This window comes from Candoia aspera, chromosome 1 (genome assembly GCF_035149785.1).
Source record: "Candoia aspera isolate rCanAsp1 chromosome 1, rCanAsp1.hap2, whole genome shotgun sequence".
In the NCBI taxonomy this organism is placed as follows: Eukaryota; Metazoa; Chordata; class Lepidosauria; order Squamata; family Boidae; genus Candoia; species Candoia aspera.
In genome coordinates, this window is record NC_086153.1 from 64,620,173 (window position 1) to 64,641,274 (window position 21,102).

At 37.5% G+C, this 21,102-nt stretch overlaps 1 protein-coding gene across 6 annotated transcripts in view; it reads right to left on the reverse strand.

Moving 5' to 3' along the window:
• BIRC6 (baculoviral IAP repeat containing 6) overlaps positions 1 to 21,102 on the reverse strand; it is a 183,557-nt gene that overhangs the window by 1,008 nt on the left and 161,447 nt on the right. For all 6 annotated transcript variants that reach the window (XM_063305522.1, XM_063305550.1, XM_063305531.1 and 3 more), the window contains exons 66-73: positions 14,590 to 14,800; positions 11,170 to 11,315; positions 9,380 to 9,490; positions 7,063 to 7,280; positions 6,305 to 6,466; positions 5,739 to 5,816; positions 4,868 to 5,056; positions 2,754 to 2,888 (exon numbers count right to left, since the gene is read on the reverse strand). In XM_063305522.1, the coding sequence (XP_063161592.1) occupies positions 2,754 to 2,888; positions 4,868 to 5,056; positions 5,739 to 5,816; positions 6,305 to 6,466; positions 7,063 to 7,280; positions 9,380 to 9,490; positions 11,170 to 11,315; positions 14,590 to 14,800 (1,250 nt within the window). The remainder of the gene's footprint in view (positions 1 to 2,753; positions 2,889 to 4,867; positions 5,057 to 5,738; positions 5,817 to 6,304; positions 6,467 to 7,062; positions 7,281 to 9,379; positions 9,491 to 11,169; positions 11,316 to 14,589; positions 14,801 to 21,102) is intronic.

The window sequence follows — 21,102 nt, forward strand, 5'->3', positions numbered from 1 at the left end:
GTACATTTTAATGCTATTTATACATGTCATTTGATACCATGCCTTGATGACTGGATGGATCCACCATCATTTATAAAGCTCTTCTATTTTTTCTTAAGCTTTTAACATTTCCCAGGAATGCTGATACATTCAGATAGATTTAAGTGCAGGACAAAGAACAGGATCATGAGAAAAACTGGTTAACTTACCTGTAACTGAAGTTATTCAAGCATTTATCAGTGAATTCACATACATGGGTTACATGCTGATGCCAAACCCATATGGAATTTTCTAAAGCTTATGGGAGACACATCCCACATACTGCACACATGACTAAGCACACTTTTCACTGAGTCCCTTCAGTTCCTGAGACTAAAATGGTGGCTCCTGAGAAGAATTACAGCTACACTTGAGTAACCATTCTTCTCCATCATAGTTTTGGTAAGTAGCTAGCTTATTACTTGGAGGGAAATCTGGTTCTCCTATGATAACTGAAGAAAGGACTACTCTTCTCAGGACTGCATCTCTGTGGGAGCAGAGGTCCAGACATGTTTACATCATTGGATAAAACTGAAAAGCTGGGGTGAAGTAGCTGTCCTGCACACATCAGGTAAACAAATCCCACACAGAAAGGCCCAGATCTGGATTAAGTTCTTTTGGGTGATTATGGCTCTGAAGAGGGCACTGCTGCTCAGCTAATTCATAACTAGTGGATGATTGCAACTATCCACTTGGAAAAACTTGAGAAAAAAGACCTAACTCCCAGGATGGACCCTGAAAAGCTGGAAATGTTGTGTGATACTGCAATGCAAGCAGAAAGCAAGAGTTCTTTGAACATCAAAGGAGTGGAGTAACTTCTAGTCAGGGAAAAAAAAAGAAATGACTTGTTGGAAATGGAATACAGAAACAAAAGTTCAGGAAGAAAGTGATATTTGGGTGAAGGACTACTTTGTTCTTGAAGAATGGAGAAAGGCAGGTTCTGATGTCAGGCACAGAATTCTCTTCTCAGGCAAGGCAAAGTCACTACTACTAAACATACTTTTTTCCATAAAAGGAAGTGGTAGTCATTGTTTCAAAATGCTTCAACATTAGTGTGGAGAGAACCAGGAAAAGATTCCAAGTGGGGATTGATGGGAGTACTGGTGGGCAAATCAAACTCTTCATAACATATTTTACAATAGGTTAGGAAAGAAGAAGACACAGTCAACTGGAAAGTAAAGGAAGAATTGGGTACAAGGTTGATCTTTGTGGAAGAAGAGACAAAGCTTCAAAGATTTTCTCCACATAGAGGGGAAATTTGCTACAGCCTTACTGCTCCTTGAGGAATGAAGGCCAAATCCTGGAAGGTGACTAAACAGGCAGCAACAGCCTGCATCTTAAAATCCCTTATGAGCAAAACGGACAGTAAGTAATTAAGATATATTCACACTAAATAAAATAGAACAAAATGGAGAAAATGAAGAATTTAGAAGAATCAATGAGCCCCAAGAATTAATGTGCAATCACTGTTGTTTCAAAAACAAATTGAAGGAATTCAGTGGGAACTGTGCCTAGGCATGTCCCCCTCCCCCAAGAAATTATGTAAGCTCTAGAAGATTCTGAATGGATTCTAGGCAGACATATTACCCATGTCTGTGAATCACAACAATCACAAAGAAGAATTTTATTGATCTGATGTGTATTTTTTGTTTTTTTACATGTATTATATTTCAGCAGTTGTGATTACAGTATATATGTAATAGAACTGTACAGTACAGAATTAAACTTTATGTTGTAGACTGCTTGCAAAATATTACACCATCTTCAACTGCCCTATACTCTCTTGGGCATAAGTAAGTAAACTTGAATTCATCAAGCCTACAACTTACATCTTGAACTGTAAAATGATTCAGGGATGCAGGCATTTCACTTGATTTTTTAAATTACTTCCAGCCAAATATGTGAAATGACATTGAAAAATCACTGTGTTTTAAGTGACATTCACTTGCAAATTATTACTTGGTACAATAGTATCAAAACAAGAAGTATGAATCACAAAAGAGACCTACCATTGTACCTTAAGACAATGTACCTTAAGACAACTTGTTTCATCCACATGTCAAGAACACATAAGGGAATACAAGGAAGGAATTACAAAAATTAAGGTATTTTGTTTGATCTGACTTTGGCAGGGTAATCTAATGGGAAATGTGGTGGAATATGTAACACGTATTTCAAAATATAAACGTTAAGAAAGTGTTTATTAGAACTTGTAAGTATGGCCAAAATGTGATTACTGCTAAAAGCAACAGAACTCATAACTTTCCCTCCTATTTCTCTGTAATATTTAGTCAGGCAAATGTGATGATGAGACACCAACACACTGCAAGTTTCCACAGCCCCTGTTGCCATGGGTGGGAAAACATGCCCTATTGAGCTTCTGCATTATTAATCACTACTGGGAGAGAGGACAAGGAAATGGAGCTGCTTTAAGAACTATGGTATCCAATTCCACTCTGGTATAGATAAACTTGTCAACATCTTGAATGGAGAAAGGTCTGGTTTAGAGAAGGATGGTACAATTTAAGTGATGCTTTACAGTATTTTCAAAACTAAAAAGAAGAAGGAAAAAAAAATATACCGCCCAGAGTCCCTCTTTAGGGCGGAGATGAGTAGTGATAAAAATTTGACCAATAAACGAACAAACAAACAAACAAACAAATAAGAGTCTGTGTGTGTGTGTGTGTTCTTGCTGAAGACAGCCATGGATGCATATACTGATTTTAGTTTCATACCTTTAGAGCTGCAGCATGATGCGACATAGTCCTGCCTACCCGTTTATCGCTGCTGTACTGCTGTATATCTGCTATCCACTCCTCACACTGAGCCATTATCTCTACCCTCTTCAAGTAGAAGTGTTTATGTATAACCTATAAAAATAAAGAATGAATAGGAGCAGAAATAAGAATAAGCTATTAATTTCCAGTTTATAATTATCAAATTGTGCACTCAGTGTTTACTATCTACCTGCTAACATTATTCTGCTAGTATATATATGTCAAGCATGGCTTAGTTCTAAAAAGAAGATCTGCAGCCAAACCCTATGTAAGAATTACTCAAAAACCAAGACAAAACTGCTTCAACCAATATACTGAAAAATGTTACATCACTTCTCTCTCTGAGGCTGTGTGGATCAAGGGGTCACCGAGTTCCTTGCAACAAAAGAATGTCCTTGCCTGCCAATCTTCTTAAAAAAAAAACACACAAAACCTAAGTATCTTAAATCATTCATATAATAATTACCATACTAAATGAATAATTTATCTCTAGTAGTTAATTTGAATTAGTCTAAAATTGTGACATTTTGCTGAAATGGAAATCCAAATGTCCATCCTATGCAGTAACAGCAATTACAGCTACACATTGCTTCAGATGTGCATGGACGTGAAAGGAACACCTTCATTTCCCAAGATCATGGGGCAGATGCAACGGGAAAAGATATGGCTGCTTTAAAGTACTGCTGATAGATGCTGTGTTTGTGATGAGAAACATTTTTTGATATCAAAAACTGTCCAAATAGCACGTTAGTTAAGAGCTCCTTAACCATCTTGAGAATTGAGGCAAAGAATTGGTCTATTTAAGAGCAGAATTCTCTAATAATACAATACTGCTTTTAAAAAAAATTCATATTCAAAATTCTCACATGATCATTCTTCCCTCTTACTAGAGTATAAACAACACATTAACAAAATAACGTCTCCTTGCAGCATATTTATTCCAGAGACAGACAAAACTGATGCAGACATATAACACTGTTTTCAGTTAAGGAAATATAATTCTGTGCAATATTTTTTGATGCTTATAATTTGTTTCATTTAAAAATCTTCAACAGGTGTGACTTTACCATACATGAATCTGAGTATCTGCAGGGAATTTTCTGTATACCAATTTGCCCTGCATGACCCTCACATTCTTAGATAAATTTTCTTCACTGTTTTTTATCCTGATGTTAGAGTTTTATTTTATTATAGATTAAACAAGTGTTTAATGGATTTTAATAGGCTGAATCATGAGTTAGTTCCCCAAACCCTATTTTGCTGTCAACAATTTTGCAAGTGACTGCAAAAGCAAAAAGTTATATTTCTGTTACTTGTTTGAAATTACAGATCAACTTTTCTCAACCTTGGACACCCTCCCAGAATCATGGACAAACCAGTCAGCTTGGCCATTACTGAAAATTGTGAAAATTGAAATCCAAAATATTTGGAGGGTACCCAGGCTGGAAGAGGCTGACATAGATAAACAGGAATTTCCTGTGGCTGAGATGACATTTCCTTTCATCTGCTATCCATTTTGGAGAAAAGAAAGAAGAACTGCAGCAGAAACATACTTAGAATGCTGAGCATTGTATTTTCTGGAGGACCAAAAATAACTATATTCAATATGTAGAACTGTGGAAGCTTAATCTGAAAATACTTAGATTATAATATGCTAACATGTTGTATGTTCCCACTGTGCAAAACTAACTGCAATCTGTAGAATCAGACAACATATGTAAAAGGAGCAAAGCCACATTCTTCGAACTGACCCCAGCTCCACCCCAAAGACAATGATTGCTAGTTATAATGACAATAGACTGATCCTAGGCTCAGAAACAGAATGAATACTACCTCACCTCCTGAGGAACAACAAGAAAAGACCATTGCTTTTATGTACTGCTGGTAGGCTTAGCAAAGACACTTAGTTAAGCAGTGTGTGAGAAACCAAACAATGTCTTCTTGATCTATATGCCTTATCTCCATGATAAACATGTACTGATGCCATATCCTTAGTCAGGTTAAATTTCAGTGCAATGGAAGACCCTTAGATTTACCACAGTTAGATCATTCAGAAAAGCACAAACACAAACCTCTTTAAAACATGGGGAAGGATTTCTGATTTGTTCAAGCATAGCCCATTTAACTGTTGCTTGCCGTATATTTCCATCATATTCTCTGGAACTCTGTGTGCCACTAGGCGTTCCTCTAGATCGTTCGTAGCCTGGTTCATTGAAATAGGGCTCTGCAACTAATATGAGCGATTGCACAGACACCAGGACCTGCAGGGAGAAAAAGAAATGTACCGTACAGGCCAATATCAGAACTAGTGAAGACAATAAAAATAACTGAAACTTTCCATTAATATTGTCCCTTTGCAGGGATTGATCCATGTTAACAGAATGATACTCTGTCCAATTTAACAGATTATGTGCTACCATGACACTTGAAGAAAGTGCTAGGGTGCCTTTAAAGAAAATGTTTAAAACAGGCTCACAAAACAATTGGTACTGTTTGGGGGAGAAGCACTTTGCTTGTGTTTTTGCCATTTTCTCCTTTCCATCTAGATCCATTTCCATTGGTTACTTAATATTACATAGTTAAGCGATCACATATTCTGTGCTACAATTCAATAAATGCTTTCTTGCTCATCTGCAGACTCTTCCAATCATGAGCAGAATTATGCGATTTCATATAAACTTATCTACTGCAAACCCTCACTAAATACACTGTGGTGGACATGAGTAACAGGCATCTTGCATTAGAACAGTATGTTTAACCATCTTAACGCCAACACTCTGCTTAACAGCTTGATTTCAAGGCATCTGGAGCTAGACACAATGATGGAAAAATGACAATACCAATGCAGTGATGTACTTGCTTTGTGACTTGAGATGCAAGTGTTGTGGGGTTTGTGTTGCAACATCATGACTTATACACACTAATGAAGAAAAATTTACATACTTGTAAAAAGCTTGATGTCTGGGGATTCCACTTCTCTTCTGGTCTTCCATGCCAGGTATTGAGTATACTTAAACAAACCTGGAAATAAAGGTTTTGAACTGTTTATGACTCCAATCCAGGGATCTGTTCATGCAGCCCTATAGGCTTCATATATGCTACCACGGGTTTCTCCCCAGCCCAACAGCTGATGATTGCTGTCTAATTTAAGAAAATGTAAAGTGCCCTCCTCTGTCCTCAAGAGGTGACTGGTATATTGTCAAAGCCATCATCATGTTCTACTGAAAGTAAACTCTGTTGTTACATGCTGAACTCAGAAATACAGTCAATATACAGAGGCTGGTTTCTGTTTACTGGCAGGATCTGAACATATAAATATTCATATAAATTTAATAGTATTGTGTGTGGCATTGCCAGGCAACTGGATTTTATTTTAGAACAAAGCAAACAGTTATTCCAGTCTGTTTTCATCCCACTAAATTAGAACTGTGGATACCAACTTCACCAAGGATGACCAGCAGATTTGCTTTCATCACACTAGTCTATAATGAGTTTGACAAACCATTTACCTTGCCATCATTGTACAGGTTTGGATTGAATCTCACGCTGTGTCCTCCAGTTGTTTCCAGGTTGACAAGTGGAGGTGAATTAGGATAGTCTTGTGGAAAATATACATCAAATTCAAAACAGCCATTTGCATAAGGTGTGTCTGCTGGGCCAGTTATCAAAACCTTTTGAAAAAGTTAAATGCAGTTCTACTTAGAATCAAAGGAAACCAGATCACAATACAATTTGCAGTAGAAATTCCAACTGGGTAATTAGCTAATTTACTATTTTCCAGCAATAAATTTTCTAGCTAATTTACCTTTACTACTACTTCTGAATGGCTACTACTTCTGAATGGCTTCTCCCAAATAGATGGGCACAGCCCCTTTTATCTGCAGCTAATGATTTTTTCTAGAGTTTCCACTTCTCACTGGATTTCCATTTCAACTACTTGTCCCTTCTGTTTCCTCTTTGCTTTTCTGACTTCCCCACTGCCATCTTTCCATTCATACAACTGAAACATATTTAAGAGACAGCTTCTGGCAAACTTGTTTCTGTAAGAACTTAAAAACTAGACTTGAAAAGTGAACTAAGTGAACTATCAAATTCTACCAGGTGGGGAAGAGGTGAATAGAAGCAGTGTCCTAAATTGCCCCTTGCCTCTTCCCAGGTCCTGCTAAAACAAAATAAATTCTGCAAAGTAAGTATCAATGTTAGTTAACTAGCATAATTTACATAACCTGCAGACATAGCTATTCTTGGAAGGTAAGTCTGCCTTTACCTTCATGATATCTAGTCTCTCCTCATCACAGCGGACAAAGACACTGGATGATGAAGAAAGTGGCAGTGATGTTGAAAGTGTAACAGCTTCTTGAGCAAGACGCCGGGCTCTAGCAGCACTGTTTGCATCAGTGGCATTTTTCACCTGAGACATGTAGTGGTAATTTACTTTAAACACAAGTTTTCCATCATCATCTTCAGAAACCATCTCAAAAGTATCTAAAAATCAAAAGTATTATTCTTACTTAGAGAGCAAAAATGTATTTTAACTGGATAAAATAATTAAGTTAATAAAAACAATCAGTAAATAAAAATATTTTTCACAAAACAATTTTAAAAGATTAAAAAGCCAGTCCAAATGCCCCCTCAGTTCATACCTATTATCTATACTACCTTTCCACACTGTATAATTTAAAACTGCAGAGTTATTCTACCTGTGCACACTTCCAGAATACAACAGTAATAACACAATGAAAAATGGTTATAGGAGAAGGTGAGTAAATTATCACATTAAGTTTAAGAACTTGGGAACAGCCCTCCTGGATTGGGGCAAGATCTTCCTTAGACCAGCATTTTTTTCTCACAGTGGCCAATCAGATGCTTCTTGGTGTTCACAAGCAGGAGATGAAGACATACTCCCCTCTTGTCATTGTTCCCTTGTAACTGTGCTAGTTTTTCTAAACATATTCTCCCTTCTCCCCCCAAAGTAGAATGAAACAAGTGCTACATGGCAAGTGTATGTAAAGATGACCTGAAAACACCCCCTACTTTTACTTCCTGGACCTATACAAGCAGTAGTCGAACCACCACCCAAACCTCAGAATGTTAAGTAAAAATTTAGATGTACGCTGAACATCTAAAGCCTCTGACATACGCATCTGAATTTGAAGCAATATTGTTAAGACACAAGGAGCTTATATAAGGCAAATAATATAACCATGCACAGAACTTTAAGAAAAATGGAGCGCATATGTATTACACAACTGTCACCAATCAGAGTTTAATCATGAACTTGTATAGTTCCCTGCTTAGCTATACAAAATTCATGCAATAACTGTTTCTGGTAGGAAGAAGACAGGGAGCACACAATTCGTTTGCTTATGGGCTTCCTCTTTTTTTTCCCCCTTCTTCCAACTGGGTGTAATTAACACATGATACAGCTCTTGACAACAAACTAGTTAATAGAATCCTCTCTGGTTAAACTGCTGTTAAACACTGTACACACACAATATGATACTGATGATACCACTCAATCTAGAACAGAGGGCAATTTCCAGGGCAGCATGGCTAGATCAATTTTTCTCAATCTCAGAAACTTTAAGATGTGTGGATTTCAACTCCCAGAATTTTGGCTGGGGAATTCTGGGAGTTGAACTCCACATATTGTAAAATTACTAAGATTGAGAAACACTGGGCTAGATAATATTTACTCTGAGAGCCCCCTGTGTCACAAATGCTGCTGCTTAGGGATATGCAAAACTCAGGAAAAGTTCTGTTTCTCCTCTGGGGCATGCCAATAAAATTTTGCACATCCCTGACACTGATCTTCTGACTGTTCACTGTTCACTTATTGATGAGAAACTCACACAACCATCCTGAATAACTGAATTAATATTCTTAATACACTGAAAGCTCTCTAGCTATCGTTTTTGCTTCTCCAACACTATTTACCATCAAGTCTATCATGCATGCACGCATTCATTCATTCATTCATTCTATACATGGCTCTGGGTGGCTAACAATTAAACAAGAATAGGGGCAAAGTAAAACACAATCAGCGATTAAAAACATAAATAACATAAAACAGCATAAAATAGCAATAGTCTTCCTCAAACTATGACACCGTTTCTGCCTTACTAACATGTATTCCTGGAAAGGCCTCCCAGAATGTATATGCATAACGTCACCTTTCTTGCTTGTTCCAAATCTATTTATTGAAGTCAAATTTCCCTTGAAAATTATGCCACAGCTGCCTGTTCCCATGCCCCATTACAAGAACTAAACTTGTAACTAACTCTAAGTAACTAACTCCAGAGAAAATAACTGCATGCTCTATTTCCCTTTTTCCTGGTAAATTTTAAATTATATGCATCTTTGGGGGTAGGGGTGGTGGCATCCTCTTGTACTGTCTAAATCACTACACACACTCCGAAAGGACTACAAAGGAGTAATAAAAAAAATGTCACCTATGCCAATCTTTCATACAGATATTCTATTAAAAAACTTGTTTGAAAATTAAGTCTCAAAGCAATGAAAGCCACAAATATGCCTTTCATTTTTTTTTAAATGCTATAATATAGCATAGGTTATTTACTTACCAAACTGGAGTTTTTTCATTACAGCCACATATTTTTCTTCAAGAGATCTTAAAACAGACAATGGCTTGGGTTTCATTGCAGCTTTTTTAGAGCATTCAGCCAATTTTCTCTCTATTGTAATAGTTACAATAAAATATGTTATGTTTAATAAAATACTGTTACATTTATCCATAATATTTCCTTTACTGAACAGCAACTTTTCACCAGAGACCTGTAGTGGTAATTTACTTTAAACACAAGTTTTACAGCATCATCTTTATCAGTTGCACCCATTCCTGGGAGGCTCTGCTCATAGTCACTCATGCCCCCATGGCCTCCCATCTGGAAAGCACTCTACATGGAGCTGCCCTTGAAGAGCATTCAGAAGCTTCAAGTGGTGCAGAATGCAGCTGCACAGGGAGTAAATGGTGTCAGGTATTTGATACATGTAACACCACAACTTTGTGAGCTGCAGTATGCCAGTATGTTTCCAGGTGCAATTCAAGGTGCTGATTGCCACCTTTAAAGTCCTTCATAGCTTGGGACTGGGTTACCTGAGGGGCTGTCTCCTCCCAATTGTTTCTACCCATCCAATTAGATCCAGCAGGTTGGGCATGTTATGGGTCCCATCAGCTAAGGGACTGCTGGCAGGGACTAGGAGGTGTGCCTTCTCTGCTGTGGCCCCTGCGCCCTGGAACTTTCTCCCTTCAGAGACTAGGACTCCCAGACCCTGTTGGCTTTTCATAAGGCTTTCAAGACCTGGTTATGTGCCTGGGCCTGGCCCCCGAATGCGTTAAGGGCCCTGTTTCTTGGCTATACTGATAGGTAAAGGTAAAGGTTTCCCTTGACGTAAAGTCCAGTCGTGTCCGACTCTAGGGGGCGGTGCTCATCTCCGTTTCTAAGCCTTGGAGCCGGCGTTGTCATAGACACTTCCGGGTCATGTGGCCAGCATGACGACTCGGAACGCCGTTACCTTCCCGCCGAAGCGGTACCTATTGATCTACTCACATTTGCATGTTTTCGAACTGCTAGGTGAGCAGGAGCTGGGACGAGCAACGGGAGCTCACCCCGCCGCGCGGTTTCGAACCGCCGACCTTCCGATCGGCAGCTCAGCGGTTTAACCTGCAGCGCCAATTTTCTCAGCTACTATGTATGTATGTATAATGTTTGTATTGGTTTTAACTTCTTTTATGATTGTTCGCTGCCCAGAGTCACTTATCTGAGATGGGCAGCTATAGAAATTGAATAAAACAAACAAACAAAGCAATGTATCTAATAGCAGTTCAGAAGTACAATTTTGCACAATCAAAAACAGCCCTATCCTAAATATGGAGACACTACACTGATGGCCCTAAAGTCAAACACAATAGTATTTCTTTGGCTTCAACTCTGTGTTTGGTCCTACTCTATCTCTGGTTATGGGAATTTCTAAGAAGAAGTAAAAGTGCTATGAACAAAAGCTTCAATAGTTTTTCATTAGTAGCATAATCCTATTCTAGAGTCCCTAGCAAAATAGTCCAGGTGGAATGAAGAAGTACATGTATGCAGAAGAACTTAGGGGAATGTTTCATTTTTCTATGTCTGAATGAGGAAGAATGAAGAAGTTGTTGCCAGCTAGTTCTTATGCATTAATTACATCAGTTATACTTTATCTATTTTTTAACATTTTAAAATAATGATTGCATATTATTTTTATCTACTTGCCCATAGTTCATTTTAAAGTTTTCTCTTTAATTGTTCTTACCTCAGGCTTGAAAATCTGGTATTGTGTACTACTAAAAGATGGTATGCAAAACTGGGTGCTGATTTACCTTGATTAGCTTGACGCAAGCTTGTTGTTGCAGCATAAACTATTTCAGCAGTCCTTTGGATATCTGGCACCAAAAGTGTCAGCCCCTCTGGTTCTTGATCTGAAGTATCTGACTTTACCCCAGTTTTTGACTTGTCTTTTTTTGACCTACAACATAGGTCAAAATTGGACAAGACTTAAAAAAGGAACACTTTGATTAAACATAGAAGTGAAAATATTCAGGAATCATGCCTTAAATATGCCTTGAGACACCAATGAAGCATGTGTCTTTAAAATGCTGAAATCATACAATAAAAATAAATTTTAATGTGTAGAAACTAAATCAACATTCTTCTTGAAACTGATAAACTAGAGATCTCTGACAAAACAACACTGAAGTAATAAGCAGCTACATTTTTTGCAAGGCTTGTGAGGCTACTTCAGAACTGTTCCTAGTTCTCCATATGAGCATGCACAATTCTGCTGGGAGTGAAACAAAATGGTTGTTCACACACGTACATGCAGAGACATCTGGGAACAGATTTCAAAGCAGCCATGTACACATCCAAAGAACACCACAGCTAAAAAACTTAAAAAATAGGTGCTAAAATCTTTGCAAAGCACCTCTTTCTAAAGTGTTGCATAGCCCCAATACATGCAGTTTTCATGTGTATATATCCAAATTTTCTTTCCTTTTTTTTCTCCATCAAGACAATGCTGATAAATTAAAGCTTCTTTAAATCCTATCAAGCTAATTGTATAAAATCTATTTCAGAAACTAGATTAATTAGTATGCTTAAGAAGTTTCAAAACATGTGCACTGAATATTAGTGCAAATATCAGCATTTAAAATTTATTCTAACCGAGTTCCTCATGTCTGATTAATTTGACTACTTTTCTTCATTTACTGTTCTTCTCATGTTCAACTCAACTGCCATCCAGCTAATAGGCTTTGTGATTTTTCATCTTGTTTTTCCTGCTTTTATCTATCAGATTTGAATCTCAGCATGTGACTGTCTTTTCTGATCTCCTGTCTTAACTTCTGTATTCTTGATCTGATTTTCTTTATCCAACTTCTGCATTCTGGATATTTTTTTGGTGCATTTTCTATATTCTGAATGTTTGTTTTAATATATAAATTTATTTTGTTGTTCTTGCTCCAAAATATTTTCCCCCCTTTTTCTAGTTATTTTATAATTCATGGGACAAGCAAAATTTTCCCCTTTTAATATTATTAATTTCCATTTCTATTGTCTGATTGCCATTTGCTTTCTTTTACTTGTATTGTATTCTGTCTGCTCTTCTTACTAAATCTTTTAATGATATTCTTTCTCTTGACCCAGATATTTTCCCAGTTTTTGTTTTCACTCTGCTGCTTAATAAAAAACTGCTTTTCTCTGACAGCCAATAACCTTATTCCTCCTTTTGTTGGCAATAATATTTTCCCCCATCATCATCATTATTTTCAAATTCTGCGGAATCAATGCAGTAACTTTTCTGTTTTTAATATGTTTCATTCAAATTATTCTGTTATAATAATTTTTCATTGTATTTCTCCAGTATTTTGTGCTCGTGCTATGTTCTATTCCCACTGAGAAAGATATTAACTACTCTTTCATTTTTTCACTCTATATCTAGGTATTTGGGAATGTATTCTATTTCTTTATTTCTCTTATTAAAGTTACTTTTCCATTTTCTTCTTTGATGTTGGGATTCCTCAAGGACCTATTTAAAATGCTTTTTTAAAACCTTTGACTTAATAATTTGTCAATCTTAATTAATATATCAATGCTAACCACATTTAATCATTTATTGGTAATGGCATCCCTGATATTAGTAGTGGCAATGGCCACATGGACACCTGCACTGGGTAAGAGTGTGCATGAACTAGGCATTTCCAATACAGATTTTTGAACTGCCAATGACCTATTTATTTCTGAACAACAATTACAATATTTCATGATTACCCTACTTTCTGGATGAATTCCATTATGAAAGAAAAAGAGGGTAGGAATGTACCAACATGAATCTTGATTTATTTTGATCTTATTCTTTTCCCCCAAATTTAATTATTAAGATATTTTCAGTTGTCAAACATTACTCAAGTAAATTTCAGTTGAAATTTCCATGTTCCATACACAAACATCAGCATAACAAAAAGCTGTTTGAGCATATAAAAATCAACAATCTCATTCTTTTTTCAAGACATCCATGAATATTTTAGGCTTCCTATACAGTATATTTGAAAGGATGAGTTCATAATCCTGAAAGTTTTGAATCTAATAAAATTCAAGCAAGCCACTGGAGAAATATACTGTTCAAAATTCACCACAGGATTCTTATTTACACCAGGTTTTAATTGTCCTAGTATTAACTATTAGGGTTTTTTAAAATTTAGATGGAAGAATATCTTTTTTCTCCAATTCCTTCATGTTTTTAAGCAAACTGGAAATTATGTGTGGCTTGCTAAATATTGTGATACAACCGGAAGCACCAACTATGAAGACAATACTTAATATTCAGTGTGATCCCAGGACATGTGATCCCAGATCAGAACAAGATGCAGTTACTTAAGGAGTTGCAGACAGTTGTTATGGTCATGTCCCTATGCAGTGCTGCACAGCCCTATTATTCAATAAATTACATTTGATTTTATAACTTTTGTCTCTGCTTCTATCTCTGATCTGTTTTGGAAACCAGATCAACTGAATTTCAGAGTGATTGTGTTAATTTCTATCAGATGTCATTTTAATGTTAATATTTAAAAATTCTAGCAGCAGCTGATTATAAAAAGGCATTTGCTAGAGTTGTCCAAGGAACTTTAAAAATATTTGTTTACCGAAGCTGTCTCCTTTTTTGGTGTTTGTCATGTGCTAAGAATGGATAAATTTACTAGGTGCAGTACTCTACACATTACCCCAAGTTTGGCAGGATTATACCTTGCTTCATACATAACAAATTACCATGACTGCAACATTGAGGGGAAATTCATGTTTTGGAACACTGCAAAAATTCTTGTCATTTTTGCCTAAGGTTCCCTTCTAGTTCACAGCACTGATCTCTTGTATTCTCGGTACTATCCATTTCTTAGATGAAGAGCTCTTTTAAAACTGGAAAGTTTTTTTTTTTATGACAGATTCCTACTTTTAATCGGAAGTGATGGTTGGAAGGAGCAAAGCCTCAACTGTCTGGGCTTTATTACAATGTAGGACATGTTCTTTCCGGACATCTATTCTAATAGGAAATGGGAAGTTGTAGCAGAAGTCACTGAGTCGTTAAAATGAAATTTGATGGGTGTTGACGTAGAGGTTCTCATTTTACCATTTTCTACTCTAAATCATAGAAATAAATGCAGGTTACCCTGTGTTTGTTCAGGAAGTGATCATATTATGTTATTTCTTAAAATCAATCAATCGGTCAATCAATCAATCTCAGGAAATACCTCAATCGGTTAGTGTAAGTATCCACGCATGTCTTCATTTTAGCTAAGAGAGTTCCAACTGAAGCTTGGGATTCTAATTGTTCTTCCTCCTCTTCTCCGTCTTCTCCAGACAGGGGGAGCAACAATGGCACCATAGATGTGCATGAAGCAATAGCACGGAGAAGTTCCAAGAGAGCTCTGTAGAGGGGGACGTGCCTCGCCATATCCAAAACTAGAGGAGGAGAAAAAGAAATACGGTAAAATTCAGCTACTTAGATTTAAATTACATTCCATTTAGCTGATAATACAATGATCTATTTATAAATGTTTGTTGAATGGAAATGCAAACAAACTATCATACTGTCACAAAAAAGAGGCAAAACCAGAATACTTTTGGTTGTTTTGAACAACTGTAATTGTAAAATCAGAACATTATATACATGGCCTGCTATGTTAAAACAAATTAACAGTATAAAAATGGACCATCTAAAAGTGCAAAATTTATAAAAATAAATTCAGGAACAATGAAAAGGACTTCTGTATACAGCACATAGTTATATTTGCTGTCATCATATATGGTAACAACCATTAATTTTAACAGATTTAAAAGGGGATTGGCCAAATTCGTGGAAGATTGGCTATAAATGGCTATCAGTCTTGATAGCTGATCACTTTCATGGAACTAGGAAGTGTATGGCACTATTATTTACTGTGATGTTATGAATGAATTATGACACTCATTCATGCCCTGTTGTGGCAAAGACAATACACATATTTATAAGTCGAGTTCTTCTTAGTTCTTAAAAACATATATTATTAAAATGTAATAAAAAAGCAATGGATTACTTAAACTGGGAATTTATGAAGCAATACCACTGTACAGGTACTCTTCAGGTTGTGACCACTCGTTCAGCGATCATTCAAATTTATGACAGCACTGAACAAGGGGGATTTATGACTGGTCCTTGGAGTTCCAGTCATCACAGCGTCCCTGCAGTCAGGTGACTGCAATCCAGGCGCTTGGATGCCAGGCTTGCAATTACGATGGTGCAGCAACCTGTGGCCATGTGATCACAATTTCAAACGTTCCCTGCGGCTTCCAACAAGCAAAATCAATGGGGAAGCTGGCAGGAAGCTGGAAGTTGCTCCCACTCTCGCCGCTTTTTCGCCCTCCCACACTGTAGTGTCTGAAAGAGCATGACTGGTTAAGGGTGATCCAGAGAATGCCATCATTTCATGGAACATCTGAAACCGTATCTTCTAGGCCCAGCCCCAGCATTCCAATCAGACTTCATTGCCTTAATGAGTGAAATGTAAAAAGCAAATGCAGACAGAGTGGCTATTAACACAATTTTCCACAAATATAGTTCTAGAAAGAATTATAACTAAGTAAACTTTTTCAGTTTTCTACCTCCAACAACTGTAGAGCATCTGTATTATCATTAGCAAATCTGTACAATAATTACATTTTCTTGTACTTAATCTTGAAATTCTAAGGCAACACTGCAGTGATTATAGCTGAAAACTTGCAGTGAGCATCCTTATGTCTGTGGGAAATAGATATGGCTCTCTATAAACTTTTTCATTCCATTTACACGTGATTTTTTATACTTTTAAAATTATGTGAGGCTTTTCATTTCTAAGACACTATTCCTGTTTGAAAGAGTATTGTTAAATAGTAGCTCTTGAAGACAGACATAATATACCTGTCCACAGCTATCACGTTCTAATCTATCACCCTCTTCACAGTTCTGTCTACTGCACAACTAAAAGAAAACTATGCTGGACTGAACAGCCCTCAAGCTCAGTGTTTCTAACGTCAAACCTGCTGTGGTCTAAATTTCACAATCTACTTTTTAAAGGTGACTTAATAAGTAATGATTTATAGTATAGACATACTGTGTTCTGATATCCGTCTGTCTGTCTGTCTGTCTAGTTTAGGGATCACAATTGGGATTGGTAACTCGGTCGTTAAGTGAAGCATTTACTAAGTGAAACCATGGCTGTACTTATGATCTTACTTCAGCTTTCCTTTGCTTTACAGACCTGTGAACGTTGTAAATGTGAGGACTGGTCATAAAGTTACCTTTTCATCACCACTGTAACTGCAAACAGTTGCTAAACGGGGCAGTCACTAAATGAGGACTACCTGAACACACACACACACACACACACACACACTCTTCAACTGAAATGCATAATTTAGATATATTCCATGAATACAACTGTGCATTAAATGCAGTTGTAAAGTCCACTGAGACACATGTTAAACATACTAAAAACTTACATGCACATAAAATAAAAATAACTTTAAAATGCCACTCACATTTATAGACAGACAAAGTTATAAAGTACTTGGAAATGTATAAGCAGCACTTGTTTTAAGCAAGATTATCTGCAAAGAAAGCTACAATTATTGTGACTGAGCAGAGTGGTCACTAATCCTAAAACAACCCTATCCATGGTATTTTTATCCCAAAACTTATTGGCACACTTCATTCAACATTATTAAAGATAACAAAAAATTTAGCTTAAGCTATAGATTACCTAAATCCATTAATCAAAATATTTATTTCCTCATCCACTACAGAATTCCCAATAAACTTAATATTTGATATTTATATTAATTTTGGCCAAAGCTTATTGAGAAATGTCTCTTGAAAAAGAAACTTTGCTTTGAACTATACATTAATTGGAAACATCCATATTCCTAAACTCCCCTTTACTTTTCCAAGATACCCCTAACTAAGAATATCCAAGCCTGATGAACCATTAAATGGATAATATTGAGCAGCTCTAAATGCTTTTCCAAACCATTTAACATTCCAAGTATATCTTAACTGAATACAGATGACATTAAAAAAATCCTTTTAATATTATTGAAATGTGCTCTCAAAGAACATCACAAATAGAAGATATGCAACAGTAATGGAAAAGAGAAATTATGCAGTATTTCCTATATGCCTAAAAACAAGCTAAGCAGAAGAACTGGAAGGTAGACAAAATGTGTACAATAATTTTATAAACATCTTCTAACAGCTTATTCAAAGGATTTAAATGGTCTTTCTTTCTTTCTTCCACCTTTATCCAAGTTCAACTCTGAATGCTACACTATCCACTGCAGTAGATACAGAGATGAAGGTAAAAATGGTACCCACACAGCTCACTCCACTTGTAACATGTGGCACTACTTATTGGTATTATGAGATCAGGATATTCTCCTGTGAAATTGTAAGTTAAGGGTTATTTAGACTAAAAGGTGATATTTTCAGCTGGTAGCCACATATAACCAAATATCTGGCTCCAAACAAACACATTTTCTATGTTAGGAGCATCTTCTTCCCATCTTTATTAGTTGGCTTCAATCAGTTCTCTACTATCAACATCTAAAGGAAGTGTATAGGTGTGAGGTTTTACCCCGCTTCTGACTCCAAAAACGAAACTTACCTGGAGTCAGAAGGGGAAAATGCAACTCACCAGGAGACAGTTGGAGAAGCTGAACCAGGAAGTGACTCAGCAGAGCAACAGAATTTGCAAACGCGGATTGGACAAACTCCGGGGGGGGGGGATTTGAACTCTCCAATCAGTGCTCGAGACAGGAGAGCAGACAAGGGCATGAATCAGAAAGCAGCTCTATTGGCTGCTGGAGAGAAAAGGTGCGGAAGGGATCGTCTTAAAAGGCAGATGCGCGAAGAGCAAGCTGCTGGAGACAACTGATCCTTCGAGCTCACAGCCATTGTGGAAGAGTCCTTACCTGTGTCAGAAGCCTTGCCTGTAGCCAGAGTTGAACCAGCACCAGCGTCTTCTACCTCTGTGGAACCGCCTTCTGCACAAGCTGTTCCAGTGAGCCTCTCCTTGCCATTCCTGCTGAACACAGCCTCGTGTCTAGCTCCGGACCTTGTCAGCGCATTCCAGCGCGATCCAGGTATGCATCCAGCCTTGCCTTTAGCTCCCAGCCTTGGCTAAGAACTCCAGCTCAGTCCAGCCTTGATTCCAGCTTCCAGCCTTGCCTAGAAATTCCAGAAATTCCAGTCCAGTCTTGCCTTGCTTCGAGCTCCCAGCCTTGCATAGAATCTTTAGTCCAGTCCAGCCTTGCTTCTAGCTCTCAGCCTTGCTTAGGATCTCCAGTTCAGTCCGGTCTTGCTTCCAGCTCTCAGCCTTGCTTAGGATCTCCAGCCCATTCCAGTCTCACTTCCAGCTCTCAGCCTTGCCCAGACTCTCCAGTCCAACCCACCCTTGTTTCCAGAGGTCAGTGTTGCCTTGACTCTCCAGCCCAGTCCAGTCTAGCCTCCACAGCCAAGCCTCATCTACAGGTTCCAGCCCAGTCTTGCCTAGCCTCCATGCTCCAGTCTGATCCTTCCTCCGTGCCAGTCCATGGAACCTTGCCTTCCGTTTCCTCCTTGCCTCGCACTCTAGCATCACCAAGTCTGACAGCTTCAATCAGAGTTAGCTGAATTCTGTCTTGCGGTTCTGCCTCAGCCTGACACCACAGCATTGCCTGTTCGTCCACCATTGCCTGGATAGTCTTGATTGAACTTACTTGTTTAATCATTCACAGACTTCACTGTTATAAACAGTTGTTTTTAAAGAGTTTAATAATACTGTTTTAACAATACTGCTGTCTGGCCGCCTCATAGCCTGAACAGGCTATAACATTTATTCAGACAGTTGTTTTTATATCCTGCTTTTTCATCATTTAGGCTTTTAATGCTGCAGTCTCTCTCATTGGAGACTGAATTGTTAAAACTATGCAGTTTTCTCCTTTATTTCAATGATTGGACAGAATATAACACAATGCATTATTTGGACAATAAGATTTTTAAAGTCATGTAATTATAGCAATTAGCTATAATTTGACCAAAACAAAGCAGCATGTTAGTCTTTAAACATCTGAAAAATTACTAAAAATGCATTGTATTTTTTTTAAATACATTGCAGACATTTTCTTCAATAGTACTGCAGTAATATTAGCATGCTAACTTCACCCAAGAACCTTTAAAAGCGAGTAACAGAATGGGAATAGATTTCCTGGTGATTCTCTATTATTCACTGCCATGATTCATCAATCAAAGAGCATCATAATTCATACTTAATAGGAAAGTTCAAATTCAATGTTCAATCTCAATATCAAAGCTATACCTAAACATGTACCAACCTCTGCCTCTCCAAAAAGTTCTACCTGCACCATTCATATGTAACAGTTTCAGTAATTATTGAAAATACCATCCAAAGATTATGAAAGAATACTACTAACAAGGCTGAACTGTGAGTGTGTCTTAGTTAACAAGATACGCAGGAATCTCAACTATCCAGCAGAGGCTGGAATAGTTCAGCTATTCAATTAAAATGTCTAGAATCAGTTTTGTTGCTACAGAAATAGTCAATTTAGACCTTCATAACATATGATTATTGCTAAAGGTCAAACTTTGTTCTCGTTTCTGTGGTGGTTTTTGGCAGTGCCACTGGTTCTCAGGAAGGAGGGAGCACATTCCAAGGAGGTGGAGGAGATAAGTGGAGACACAGTTCGGGGAGCAATGGTGGGAAAACAAAGAGGCTGACGATAGCCCCACCCTAGAGTCTCCCAGGTTATTTCCCCTTAGGTTAGGTAGAGTAGTTTTAGTCTGGCAAGATTCTGTCTACACGATGTGAGCAAATACAGAACTGGAGTTTGAATGGGCTGACTCTTCGTTGTTCTTGGGCAGAGCTCAACAGTTTCTAAGTAATTCAAAATTGTAAACTTCTTTCATTTCTGCTTTCTTAACATCTTCCTAAACATATGATGTTAACAAACTCACTAAAGGATATGGTCTCAGCTACAAATATTTCATGCATTACTATGAGGGCTGAAGCTAGTAAGACAGGAAGCAAAGAGCCACAGACTAGACTTGACGATTATGTAAATATGGCACAGATGCCCTCTATATTTCAGGTTGGGAAAAAGAGACGTAGGACTGAAACCCTAGAACTGACATACAAACATACACAGGTATACAGTCACAGAGAAAGATGGATTACTTTATTTTGTAGCAGTTGATTTTCTGCGTAAGTATTTCTTCTTCCAGTGTTCAATAAAGCTTTTATATAACTACATTGAGTCCTTGAAGGTTTTACTGTTGGATAGTTACTGATTGTGGTATGTATATGCATGTTTGCGTATCTGAAAAGTACTGAATCAAGACATGCCTGCAAGAAGTTTGACAGCAAGTTCAGTTCCTTACTCCTACGCTATAGGAGGACATCTCAGACTCCAACCCTAGGATTTAAACAATGGCTCTGATTTGTTTGCAACTCCGATGATGTTGGATCAGGTTGCTAATGCTTTCCTCCATCAGAAACAAGTGGTGACCCTGACAAACCAGTTAAGCCAGACAATGAATTAGCTAGCAAGCGGGGCAGAATTTAACAAAACAGGCAACTCCAGTGCCTCTTCCTAGTCCAGGATCCAGCAGCTTTCTTATGCTAAGTGCTTGCCACCTTGCCTGACAAGTATGATAAGTATCCTGGCAATTTACTACCTTTACTCACTCAATGGGA